This window comes from Rana temporaria, chromosome 1 (assembly GCF_905171775.1).
Source record: "Rana temporaria chromosome 1, aRanTem1.1, whole genome shotgun sequence".
In the NCBI taxonomy this organism is placed as follows: Eukaryota; Metazoa; Chordata; class Amphibia; order Anura; family Ranidae; genus Rana; species Rana temporaria.
In genome coordinates, this window is record NC_053489.1 from 165,320,665 (window position 1) to 165,334,147 (window position 13,483).

The following is a 13,483-nucleotide window of genomic DNA, read 5'->3' on the forward strand; positions in this document are numbered from 1 at the left end:
GAAAACGTATTTCATATTGAATGGGTTGGGAACCAGATCTATAGTTTTTTTTTTGTAATAAGTCCAAGGGCGATATACAAAATTTCCAAAACAACCAATCAAATATCAACTTTTCTAAACAAAATCAACACCGGTTGCTGTGGGTCACTGAACTTTGTACTTAGTTGACTGTGTCATTCTCTGATTTGATTTCATACAATTCATTTATGACAGGATCGAAGGGAAAACTTGCCTTAGTCTCTTGTCCCACAGCCAGCATGGAAAAATAATAAACACAATGTAATTGGTTTCCAAGGAAAACTACAGAATATCTGAGACAACTCTTCCCTTTAAAGACTTTCATAAATGAGACAATTTTTTGTTATATGGAAAAGAATATCTCGGTATCTAGAATTGTGTGTGTCTTTTGAATTTAAACAAAAAAAAACAAAAAAAAAAAAACATGAAGCCATTGTGACATAAGAAAAACTAACAAGCAATATAAAAAAAGAGGACAAAAAAGTTAAAGATAAAGTCCCCTACAAAATGGAAATTGAGAAAAAGCAAGAGAAACATGAAAATAAAGTATACAGATATTCAGACTGACTTTCCTTAATTGAATAGTTTGAATTTTTTTCTCCCCTGTAAGTCCAGATTTAGCAGGTGCCTCACTCTAATAAAACCCCTAACATCTGTCAGGAATCAGCGACTTACCAAGCGGGAACTCCTCCTTTAGTAGGTAAGGTGTAAGAAAAAGGTAACATAATTCCATCATTACATATTACAGGTCAACAAAAACAAACATTCACTCTCCCTCACAACTGTCTATGCCTGGAAATGTATGCAAGTGGAAAGACAGCGGGCCGGGCTCAGCTGGTGTGTACCCTCTGTTTTATATTGCATTCATTGCATTTAAATTTAAAATGAACAAACCATAAATAAATTTGGTCGAAGTTGATTACATATCACTCCAACCCAACATTTTTTGTTTACCTTGTTACCGTATTTTGGATTAACATCAATTTGTGTAATAACATTCTAGTCATCTGATATCTATAAAGCCACTGAAGCTTAAAATACAGTTGTCAGAGAAGTGGAAGAGAGGAAACGTTTATTTTTTACCAATCAGAAATGTACACATGAAGGTATCAATAGAAAAACAAACTATGTACTGTAAATGTACTATTATGTTGGCCAATCAGGCCTAGACTGGATGAAACCTATGCTGTAAACTGTTTTTGTCTGACACTAATAGCTTTCCACATTCATATGCAGTGTACAGAGGATTAATTTGCATTGACTTCACCATGAGATGACATTCAAACAATGTCCTTACTTGCTACTTGAGGTAATTCTAATATTGCTTAATTAAAGTGACCCTTTTAATTGTCAAAAAATGCTCCTCTTCCCTGCAAAAGAAGGCATTAAATACTCACCTTCCCCGATGCCCATTCCATCAAACTCTGTTCTGATGAAAAAGAACAGGTCCTGCAAATTTCAAAGGCAAACCAACACATCTGTGTCAATCTCTTAGGTCCTCCACACCTGTCACTCCTAGAAGTGTCAGTTTCCCAGCAGACTTTGGAGGACCAGTTCTACTAATCAGAGATCTGTTGGCAATGCATCCACCGGGAAAGATAATTATGGCCTTCTTTTACAAGTAATATTTGTGTGTCAAAGTAGCTTTATATCCCGACTTCCACTTCCATGTCTGCCTTGTCTATTTAGAATTTGTGTAAAGATTTAAATTTGTGTTAAAGATGTTAATTTTGTTTTATTTATAGGAAGGAGAAAACTAGTTAATTTGCTGTCATTTTAACATGCAAATTGGATAGCTGACTTGAGCATTCCTTGGCTGCACCATGTAGGCTTAGTTGGTATAAATGTGTCTTTAATGTCAGATATAGGGACAATTAAAGTGTCAATTGGGGCATAATTAGGCCAATTCCTTACTATCACAGCTATGTACAACACATAATTGTTTTATTTCAGAAGGAAAATAATGTTTAACTATTATGGTCAAATCACAAAGTGGATTGCACAAGTTCTGTTGGGTTCAAGGATGTGCAGGCATCCCACTGTCTGTCATTTTAATGAGACATCTTCCCACCCTAAAGCCTAGTATGCACTGTTAGTTTGACACCTCAGGTTGAAGCTGATGTACTAACTATGCAATGTTAGTACAGTAAGCTCCCCTGCTGTGCTATTGCGTTCCGACAGGGGAATGGATGATGGGGGGTGACCAGAACACTCTGATCAGCATTCTCAGCAATGGGGAGCCGATTAGCAGACCTTTTTTGGTCATGCCCCTTCTACCAGCTTCTGTCAGACTGGCTGCAATACACATAGGCCGAAAGTTGCCCAGTTTCTATTGAACCGGCTGATGCCACCTGACATTCGGCCCATGTGTACTAGGCTTAACTGTAGGGCCACTCAAAGTCTCAAATCTTATATATGCTAACAGAAAATACTTTCCATAAAATACCTTCATTTTTGTTATGCATGCTTCTTAAGGTAACAATGTGTAATAAACAAGTTGCATTTTAGCTTCAGTGTCCCCTAGCAGTAAATATAAATACTAAAGGTCTATTGTTTTAAAGAATTAATGTATTACCTGGTATCAGGCTCAATTTGTTAAGCTATAATTCATGTGTTCTTTACTATAAAAATCCATATTTTCAGCCAAGTGACTTCTATATTCATCTCTTTGTGTTGAAAATAACAGCTAACATGACAAACAATGATCTTCATAGCTTTGTAAGTTGGGCATCAAGTGTAATAAGCAATGGTGCACAATGAATGGACTAGCCCTGACAGACTGACTTCTGAACCGGAGCTACTCAATTCAAATTTTGCTTTCTATTAGCTGTAACTTGAGCTGCCAATTGGTTATCACTAATCTAAGATTTCCTACTATTTTATTTCTTATTGGTTCTTGATTTAAAACTAAGCAGTGCCCCAAGTGTTAAATAAAGCATTTATGCTTTGGCATCAAATTATAGTAGGCTTCATTCATCAAAGTGCCTGTAATAAAAACTATGTGTAGTGTCCCATAGCAACCAATCAAATTAAAGTATTAATTTTCCAAGTGTCAAATTCTAATGCATTTTTATTTTATAAATTGGTTTATTTATGGTATTTAAGGGAATTTATATTAAAGACACTTTGTTAAATTAAACCCAGTGGTATTATTTCATTATTTATGTAAAAACAATGTATTTCTTTCTTTTATTAGACGTAAAAACAATGTCATGTTTGCTATATAGTAATCCTACACCTAATCATTTGGACAGTCTGTGCTGTTGAAACATGACAATTGTTTGTACTACAAAGAGGTGTCAGTACAAATATAATCGATGAAAGATTAGTATTCATTGTACCGCTTCACCACTCACAATTCAACATGTCCTCCCATAAAATAATGTGCATTGCTTTGTTCAGGTATTCGGACTAAGTGAGGTTCATATGGCTTGAGGGAAATGGCAGATAATGAGTTTTCCAACCGCAGGTAATTAGAGATGAATCAGACTTTAAAGAGCCATCTGTTCAGGCAAGTTTCTCTGTACAAAACAGCCCATGGCAGTAACTGGTGGAATTCCCAAATAAAAAATGCCTTGGCACAATAGCTACCAGAGTCAACTAAAATATCCAACATAATGAAGTTTGAGGAATTCATCTTCATTCTGCTTTAACGGATAATGTTTAGCAATATCTCTTTATTGTTGTTAATATACAAAGCAGCATATAGGCCATAGCACCCGGTAATGATTTTAGGTATTTTGGCAAAGTAGGCACATCCAAGTCCTGCACTTATTGTCCTGTCTTGTCTTTTTCTGTTTAGTATAGCACCTCTTTCTCAGCTACAATTTTTAGGCAAAGCGGCATATCAATATTCGGTTGGCCATAGACCAACAACAATGACCTAAACAATGAAAGAGCTCATATTAAAATGACAGCTACCACTTGTCAGTAAGGTTTGAATAAAAACACAATGAGCTTGATTTACTAAAGGGTTTCACCTAGCCCAGCAAAGTATTCACTTCAATCCTTCAATCAAATGCAAAGGAAATTCCTAGCTTTTTAAATTTAATTACACACATAATTAGGTGCACACACATTGAAGAGGTTAGGTGAAAAATATATTCCTAGAGTAAATCAACCAAAGTATCTTAAGGTGTTAAGCCAGCATAAGATTGTTCCCCGGGTTTCCTTCTGACCCGATTTCAAACTGCCTTGTTCTAATAATTGGAGCTGCTAAACTGCAGTTGTTCCACGCTGGATGGGTCTGAAATTCAGTACATTTTACATAAAGGCTTACTAGAATACATGACTTACCAATAAAACATTCTGGTTGAAATTACATCGACTTAGGATTCAGTCAAATATCAGGCTTGGTTACTTTTTTATTTTATTTGCACAGATATTACCTTTTATCATTTAAAATTCTCTTAGTTGATAGCTCTATTTTCTTAGCATTACAGTTTAGGTTTAATATTTTTTAATTGTGCTTTAATTGTATATCTATCTTTGGTACAAACTTTTACACCCTACAAGGTCATTTACCTTATACCATGTCAGTTTAATACTTAATTCTGTTTTAAGACCTTATACTTTATAGTATTTGGATCACAACTCTTTAGATCATAGAGTTATGACAACTAATAAAACGAATACTTGCAGAAAATTGAAAGAGAAACTTCAGTCCTTTTCAGTTTGAGATAAGTGAAATGTAAAGGGTTTTATGTAATAAAGTTATCAAAAAGTTATTTCTTTGTATTGTATAGTATAGTATGAAACTACACATGTACATGGGGACAGCCATATTTTTCCATGGTCTTTACTCCCTGCTAGGTAGAACAAAACAATGATTGCACTTCACTGTTTCTCGTTCTCTCTATAAATCTTTAGGTGAGATACAAGTAAATGTGCTAATAAATATAGGAGGTCAGAACACACCAAAAACAGGAACGTTCAGCTTGGGTTAATGTTGCTGATTATGTAAATGAGCAGGGAAATAAGGAGGGGAAATAGAATCATATAGGTAGTTGCTTCTGTTGGCGCTTACATCTAGAGGAATAATAGCTATTGGGGCAGTTTTTATAAGCTATCCATCTGAAGTTTCCCAGACCAGGGGGCAACCTCTTCTTTCCACTGACATAAGATTTTCACGTAATGTGTCCAGAAAAATCTTGATTGGGTAACTGTTATTTTATGTCTGTGGGCAACTTAAAACTAATATTCATTAGGATTGGAAGGGTCTCTAATCACATTCTATGATTCAAAATAATTATTAGTAGGAGTATCTACAGTATTTAGTACTGTACAGTACTATTCTTAATAAAAAGGTACAAATTAGAATTTGTTTTAATGTTTACAATTCTTAAAACCTAAGGTTACAGTTTCATACCTCATACTCCACAGGTTTGAGATATATTGTTTGAAAGGAAAATTAAGCTGGTTATATCAGGGATTGTTGCTAATGTTAGCAACTTGTACATTTTTGTAAGTAATAAATATACAAATAATGCTCTACACAAGCCAGACATACGGGGATGATTTACTAAATTACTAAATTAGTACCATTTAACAAAGTGAATGTAAACTTATCTTTTTTCACTCCTATTAATTTTAAGTCGATGAATATTAAACTTTTTTCATTTCAGTTGTAGCGGATTCACTTTGAATACCCAAAAATAGGAATTTAAAAAAGCAGGAAATTGTTTTGTGCATGATTGGATGATTAAAGTGAAAACAGCTTCATTTTGCTAACTGAAAACTCTATACTTCTTTAGTCGATGAACCCCATGAAAACTGAATTAACAGAAGAAGGCAATAATTCCCAAGTTATTTCCTGCTGATACAGTCAGTAGACCGGATCTGCATGTTAAACATCTCTTAATGTATCTAATCAATTCTGAACATGAGTAGTTTTAATCATGAAACAACCCACTTCTAATAACATATACATGTTTATATTGGTGTTTGTGATACCTACTGCGTCTGACATGACTGGGGAATATATCTCTCAAAATCCTAGAGGTTTCAGTAAATTACTTTAACGCAAGCTAAATATGTACAGATAGTACTTCAGTATTGCACTTCAGGTAGCTTGTACGAATATGCGTCAGGGGGAAATCATATAATGAGATTTTTAAAATTAAATCTAAATACAGGAGCATTCTATTAATAAAATTAGGAAGTAATTAACACTAATTTCTATGCCTGCAAGGTCAGCAAAGCTATGTTTGATTCCAACATGCTGTTGACACAAGAGTTCTCTTTTTCCACCACCACCACTACATTGGTACTATGTAATATGATAATAATAAGCAACAGGATGCCCATTTCCTTTTAAAACTTTGCAGCTGACTGCATCTATATGTATAGGCAAAGTCAATTTAGAAAATGTATAATATTGATTCTATGTAGGGGTTTTCAAAAAAATGTATGTAGACTATTGCATGGCTGCATGAATAGAAAAATGATAACTAGATATTAGAATTATCGGTGGTTGCTACGTAGTTTTAGATATTTTGCCTTGGCACCCAATTATTTTGTGAATAGTCTAACATTTTACATAGTACCTAATATGTTAGGACTGTAAAAACCCTTTTTATTCTGTGGTGTAATCAAAAGGTATTTTTGCACTCATCAAACAGATATACCGTATTTACCAATGTATAAGATGACCGGACGTATAAGACGACCCAGTAATGCTACTGTCTTTCCCACGTTTTTGCCTATACTCACTGTATAGGACAACCCCACTTCTGAGGCTTCATATTGCCTAGATTTCCTTCTTCTCAATCAAAGTTGGAGCCATACGGTTCTGAGCCAATCACGGCGAGCAATGTATTCTATTGAATACAAAGCCTGCTCGTACTGACAGAGGCTGTGACATCATCAGACCGTGCCGCTCCGACTCACTGTAATGTAGCTTGCTCGGATTGGCAGAGGTTGTCTCCAATCCGAGCAGGCTTAGCAGGCTCTGTATTCATCAACAGGCTGCATCGCCTGCCAGGATTGGCTGAGCGGTGCAAACTGTACGCATACAGTATTACCGAGCACCCGACGGCGCTGACATCCATCTCGCGGCTGCTTCACCTGGTGTATAAAACGACCCCCAGTTTAGTTTTTGGATGTGAAATTTAGATGTGAAAGGTCGTCTTATACGTTGGAAAATAATAATAATCAGACCAAAATGGACCACAAGTTCATTCTTAGGGTTTACATATATTTTAAATTTTACTAAAACAGGTGCACTGATTCTGGTGCAGCTGTGCATTATCCAATCAGCTTCTAACTTCAGCTTGTTCAAATATGCTTTTCAAATACAACCTAGAATCTGATTGGTTTCTTTGCATTGCTGCACCAGATTCTATATGCACCATTTTTGTTAAATCTGCAACACTGTTTCCAATCTGCAATTGCAGAACAGTTTGCTGTACTCTGGCAAAAATCAAGCATAAATGGAACTTTAAAATACACACTTGTATTTTGGGTCTTTTATATAGTCCATATTTTCCGGTCAGTATTCTTAAACCCCCCAAAATACTGTATGTATGTATATATATATATATATATATATATATATATATATATATATATATATATATATATATATATATATATATATATATATATATATATATTATATACTGTATCTAAATATAACATATTTATATATTTTTTTTAGCAAATTAACATTTAGGGAGTAAACATATGGGGCTACAGATTAAAGTACAGCTTTAATGCCAAGAAAGTCTACATGCTTCTGGAATTTTAGGGCACATTGACATTGAATGGGCAAGCCTGGTAATGATGCTATGATAAAAACTAGCTCTGCATGTTGTAAACCCCAGCAGGGAGCTTACACATTTCAGAAAGTACATAAATGTTGCCTCCCTCTAAACATTCAACAGTAAAGATCCTTAATGTGCACTGTGTAAGACATTGATGGTTACATAGTGTTTAATGAAATAAACCTAATGAAAGCCACTTGGTATTTCATCCAGCTAAATTTACCCTCCGGGGAATTCTTTTATAGACACAGTCTGCAATTCATTTAATCAGGGAAAGGGAAATTGATAACCCACGCTGGCATTTAAAGTGTCATTTATTTTTATCTCTCAAATCACCCCTAACTGCTTGAGAATCCTGCTTAGCATTGTAGGGAGTAGGCAGACACTTTGCCGTCTGTTGATTATACACGTATCACATCAAATAAACCAGGCTGGTTGCTAGTAGTTACAATACATTGTATATAACAATGGTAAGTAATTATGTGCAAAAGCATGTTGCAGCAATCTTCAAAATTTGCATAGCAATTAAGGTTAAATGATATGTGTGATTTCCAGCAAAGTTACCATTTTCATCACTATTACTTTCAGACTGCTTAATCCAGTAGTGGTCATGATGAAATATGCCTTATGCCGCGTACACACGATCGGTCAATCCGATGAGAAATGGTCTGATGGACCGTTTTCATCAGACCAAACCGATCGTGTGTGGGCCCCATCGGTTATTTATCCATCGGTTAAAAAACGTGAAACTTGTTTTAACATTAACCGATGGATACCTAACCGATAGAAAAAAACGATCGTTTGTAGGCACGTCCATTGGTTAAAAATCCATGCATGCTCAGAATCAAGTCGACGCATGCTTGGAAGCATTGAACTTCGTTTTTTTCAGCACGTCTTTGTGTTTTACGTCACCGCGTTCTGACACGATCGTTTTTTTAACTGATGGTGTGTAGGCACGACTGACCATCAGTCAACTTCATCGGTTAACTGATGGAAAAATCAGACCGTTCTCATCGGATTGACCGATCGTGTGTACAGGGCATAAGACTCCAACCTTTTCTTGGCTATTCTGGAGCTTTTCATGGTCTGCTCAGGCAATTACTAGGGAGTCTCACACGAGGCATTTGTATAACCTTACCTAGAATCTCATAGCAGTATATTAGACTTAATGTAATCAGGAGAGAACAATGTCACTTTCTAGGCCTTAGACACATGCAAACATAAAATAAATTCATGTTTAAACCGAGACTTTATTATAACTGGGAATTTATTTATTTCTTAAACTACTTCAGTGTGAGATGCTATGGTCATTTAAATAAGTATGTGGCAGCTGTTATAACAGCAGCTGTTGCCACTGCCTTCATATTTAATACGATTTTCTCATAAACTCAAAAGCTAGTTTTGCAATATTTATGAGTTTAGTAAAAACGAAGTAGTATACTATCCTAATGCTAAAAAAAAATACATTTGTACCACAAAGGGAGAAAGAGGGTATTTATTTCATAACGAACGGTTGGTTCCAGCAGATGGCCAGGGTCCCTTGGCAGTACTAGGATGAACAGAATTCTTGCCTGTTGAATTTTTTTTGAATATAATGTAACAGGCATCAGATGTTCTTAAATTCCCTTAGGCCGCGTACACAAGACCGGTTCATCCGATGAAAATGGTCCGACGGACCGTTTTCATCGGTCCACCGCTGAAGTGGCCTGATGGTCTGATGTGTGTACACACCATCAGTTCAAAATCCGATCAAAGTTCAATGCTTCCAAGCATGCGTCGACTTGATTCTGAGCATGCGCGGGTTTTGAACCGATGCTTTTGTGTACTAACCATCGGTTTGGACCGATCGGTCAGCGGTCCATCAGTTCGATTTTAAAGCAAGTTTTAAAATTTTGGTCCGAAGGGCAAAAGACCGATGGGCCATACACACGGTCGGTTTGGACCGATGAAACTGAACTTCGGTCCATTCTCATCGGTTTTGACTGATCGTGTGTACGCGGCCTTAGAGTTGAAGTTGGGTACAGTCACCTATGATCTGTCATAAAATGAGTACTCACTCATCAGTCACTCATCATACTGTATATCTCTGTATATCTCTGTATAAACACTGTACCACTAGTGAAACTAAAGTTAATTTACTTTGCTTACTGTAACATCACCTCCCTTATTATTATGTCTATAATACATATTTTTTATGGTTTGCTCTCATTTATTTAGACAGCACTTGTGCAGTGACTCTGCGCTGAGCTAAGGGCTGTAGGCCCACAACATTACTCTAAGCCACCTTAGAAGCTGTGCAAAATTCCATTGTGATTGTTCTTATTTTGTTGCAGAAATACTCAGATTTGCCTGAAAATGTTTTACTCTACAGAGCAGAAATTAACTGCAGTGGGCAGCATTTCTGCATTTAAATCATTGGTTCAAATCCAAGTACTACCATAACCACATGGAGTCGGAATGTGTTCCCCATGTGTTTCTGACCTTTCTCTAGACCAGCCTTTTTCAAACTTTTCAACAGAAATAACTTTCTGGTCTCAGGGAACCCCTGCTAAAAATAACTATATCTACAACTCATGATACATTCGTGTTATGGTCAATGGGAAGAATGCCCCTTACACTTGTGGCCATTGGGAAGAATTCCCCTCTTACAGATAGCTAAAAAGACCAATGTGTCACTGGGGGCTTATCTGAGAGGCGGAAATTGCTCATTGCTCAAGGAACCCCTAGCAACCCCTGGAGGAACCCTCGGATTCCATGGTCCCCTGGTTGAGAAACCGTGCTCTAGACTTCTGCAACAATCTAGACAATATACTGGTATTTTGATTGGTGAATTATTCTTCCTACTCTGGTTTGAATGTGTATTGTTTGTGCTAGTATGACTTTGTTAGCAAGAGGGTCAGGGCTGTGGAAGGAAGAGGGTTAGGGTCAGGGCTGTAGAAGGAAGGGGGAAAGGGTCAGGGCGGTGCATTGCATGTTTTGGGGTTTCATGTACTGTTACTCTGGAAGTAAACATTTTATCTGCTCTATATTATCAGAGATCACCTGCTATTTATACTTCTCAAAAATCTGCTGATGCACACAAATGTTTCTTTCTAATACGAGAACTTTTTTTTAATTTCTCAGAAACGTTTTATAAAATAGTGATTACGATTCTGACAAGACATTGTAAAACAGTGAACTATTCCTTATAAAACTGACAAATGATAGTATATGGTTCTATATCTTTAAAATATCCTCTGTCATAGAGAGATACTATGCTACTGGGCAATATAGTACATATGACAAATTCATTAATTCCAATGAATTGCTATTTGTTTCAGACCCATCCAACACTAAAAGTGAACAACTTCAGTAAGCTGCATCCATTCCTTTATGTAGCACACAAGTAGAAAGTGACACTGCTGTTTTGAATTGAAAAGTTCTACTTACTGTCATCTTGGTGGAGTATGTGCTGTTTTTTGCAGACAGAGGGGGGGCTTCTTTCTGCTTCTTATTTACAGACCTAGAATGATGATATTTGTGCTTTTTTCTTTTTGATTGATGTTTTTTTTCTCTTGACTGCTCCCGTGGTCTGAAATAAAGGAGTAAGAATATCATACCTATAACAACAACTGGAAGAGACAATGCTAATAAACCTACAGCTTCTTAAAGAATGTAGGTATACCAAATAGAAAAAGGTACCGTAATCAAAGAACTGAGCTATATCTCTTACAATATCAGATCTAGCTTGCCTGTATGCCAAGTAGTGATTCTACCAGCTTTACTCTCCATAGTACTATGGAGCAGCTGAGTGATAAACCTTGGGATGCAGCACCCAGATGTGCCACGGCTGAAAGGAGCTGTTCCCCCTCAACAGAATATCCTTCAACATTGGAAAAGACTGAAGATGGAAATTACTGGCTAAGGTTTTTATCACTTGTTTCATATAATACTATAATTGATTATGAGTATTTTTAAGTTAACAAACTTTTTTTTTTTTTCCACGGTTAAAATTTCAGTATATTTTAGAAAAGTCAAGCATGGTACAATAGTCAATTCACAGATAGCTAGTGTAAAAAAAACATAGGAGCATATACAAGTATTTACGGTTAAACGAACAAAGGAACAGTGCAGAAATCATAAACGAGATAATGAAAATTAACTATAAATAGCCAGTTTAGATCTTCAGTGTCATCCTTGGGAAGTTACCTGAGTAGAATCGTTTGTAGGGAAAGAAAAGAAAGGGTATAGGGACTGGGGAAGGGGGGGGAGGGAAGGGAGAAGGAAAGGGGGAAAGGGGATCGGGGGGGAGGCAACCAACCTATATACAAAAGGGTAATTACAAATCTCACGCCGTCCACGGCAACCAGTGGCCATCAAATTTTTAAGGACATTTCCTATTTAGATAGGTCATTTTATACAGCGGTAGGGCAGTATTAATTGATGTTTCCCACAATGTCAACCTTGGAGGTGAGGCAGAGTTCCACTTGAGTAGAATAGCACGTTTTGCATAATACAACAGTTAGGAGATCAGTAGCTTAGTATAGTAGGGCCTCTGGTCATCCTCCTGAATCCCTAGTAGAGCCAATTCAGGAGACACTCCCAAGGACACCTGGAGACGCTCATTAATAACCTCAAAAACTGCCGTCCAAAACTGTGCCACCTTAGGGCAACTCCAAAGCATGTGAAAGTATGTGCCAACTTCCAGCCGGCATCTACTACATAATGAATCCCTCTGGGGTACAGTCTGTGCAATCTCTGCGGAGTGTAATATACCACCTTGAAGGAACTTGGTTTGTATCAATTTGTCTCTAGAAGAGATAACCAGCCCCAAACTATCCTCAAAACACTTATTCCAATCCTCTTTCTCCAATACAGGAATATCAGTTTTCCAGGCCTCTCAGAGCTGCTCCATCTTGGGGGAATCCAAGCAAAGCAACGACAAATAGAGAGAAGAAAGGGGTTTAGACAGGGACTCCTGGGCCAAAGGTTAACAATCTTTAAACATAATTCAGCTGGAAGGTCAATAGGCTAAGCTGGACATTTTGCTCTGTGTAGTAAACCAATCAAATTTCAGTTGCTGTTTCTCTTAAAAACTTTCAATATGTTTCTGTTGGCTTTGGAAAATGTATCAGCGTTTCATTTTATTTCGTTTCTGTACATCACCTCCTTGGATTATATACTGAGACAGAAGAATATTACAAAATATGTTTGTCTTCTTTATATGAAATAAAATGCACTATAGATAGTAATTATGAAATAAGTCTGAAAAGCAACTCTATACCCATTGCACAGGATGCTAAGGTTGGGTCCCTGACGGGTGCTATGTGGCACCACTATTTGGGTTATGGTCCCTTAAAGAGTTTCTCCACTTTTGTTGAGAAAAAAACATTCACCTCTGGGTGATCTATGTACAATCCTTTTACAAGGATTTTAACAAACTTTGTTGCACAGTCCTACCTTTTGTTATTCTGAAGAAATCCCTCTGTGTTTGTCTGTCTCCATATGGTAAGTACATCTAATAGGAGGGGTTTCTTAATTATCAACTAACTGCTTCACCTGCAGGGCACTGACGAGGAAAATTGCAGGGTCTGCATCCCTTTAGATGTGATTTCCTAAAGGGAGTATCTCACCAAAAAAGTGCAGACTTCTGGGAAAATCAGTTAGCCAATCACACAAGCAGGACATTATGTTTCTGGAGGCCTTCTGTACACATTCTGTGT

At 36.8% G+C, this 13,483-nt stretch overlaps 1 protein-coding gene across 1 annotated transcript in view; it reads right to left on the reverse strand.

Annotated features, from left to right (window-relative positions):
• SRRM4 (serine/arginine repetitive matrix 4) overlaps positions 1–13,483 on the reverse strand; it is a 194,594-nt gene that overhangs the window by 19,854 nt on the left and 161,257 nt on the right. Inside the window, exon 8 of the mRNA XM_040345593.1 lies at positions 11,211–11,352. Within this exon, the coding sequence (XP_040201527.1) occupies positions 11,211–11,352 (142 nt within the window). The remainder of the gene's footprint in view (positions 1–11,210; positions 11,353–13,483) is intronic.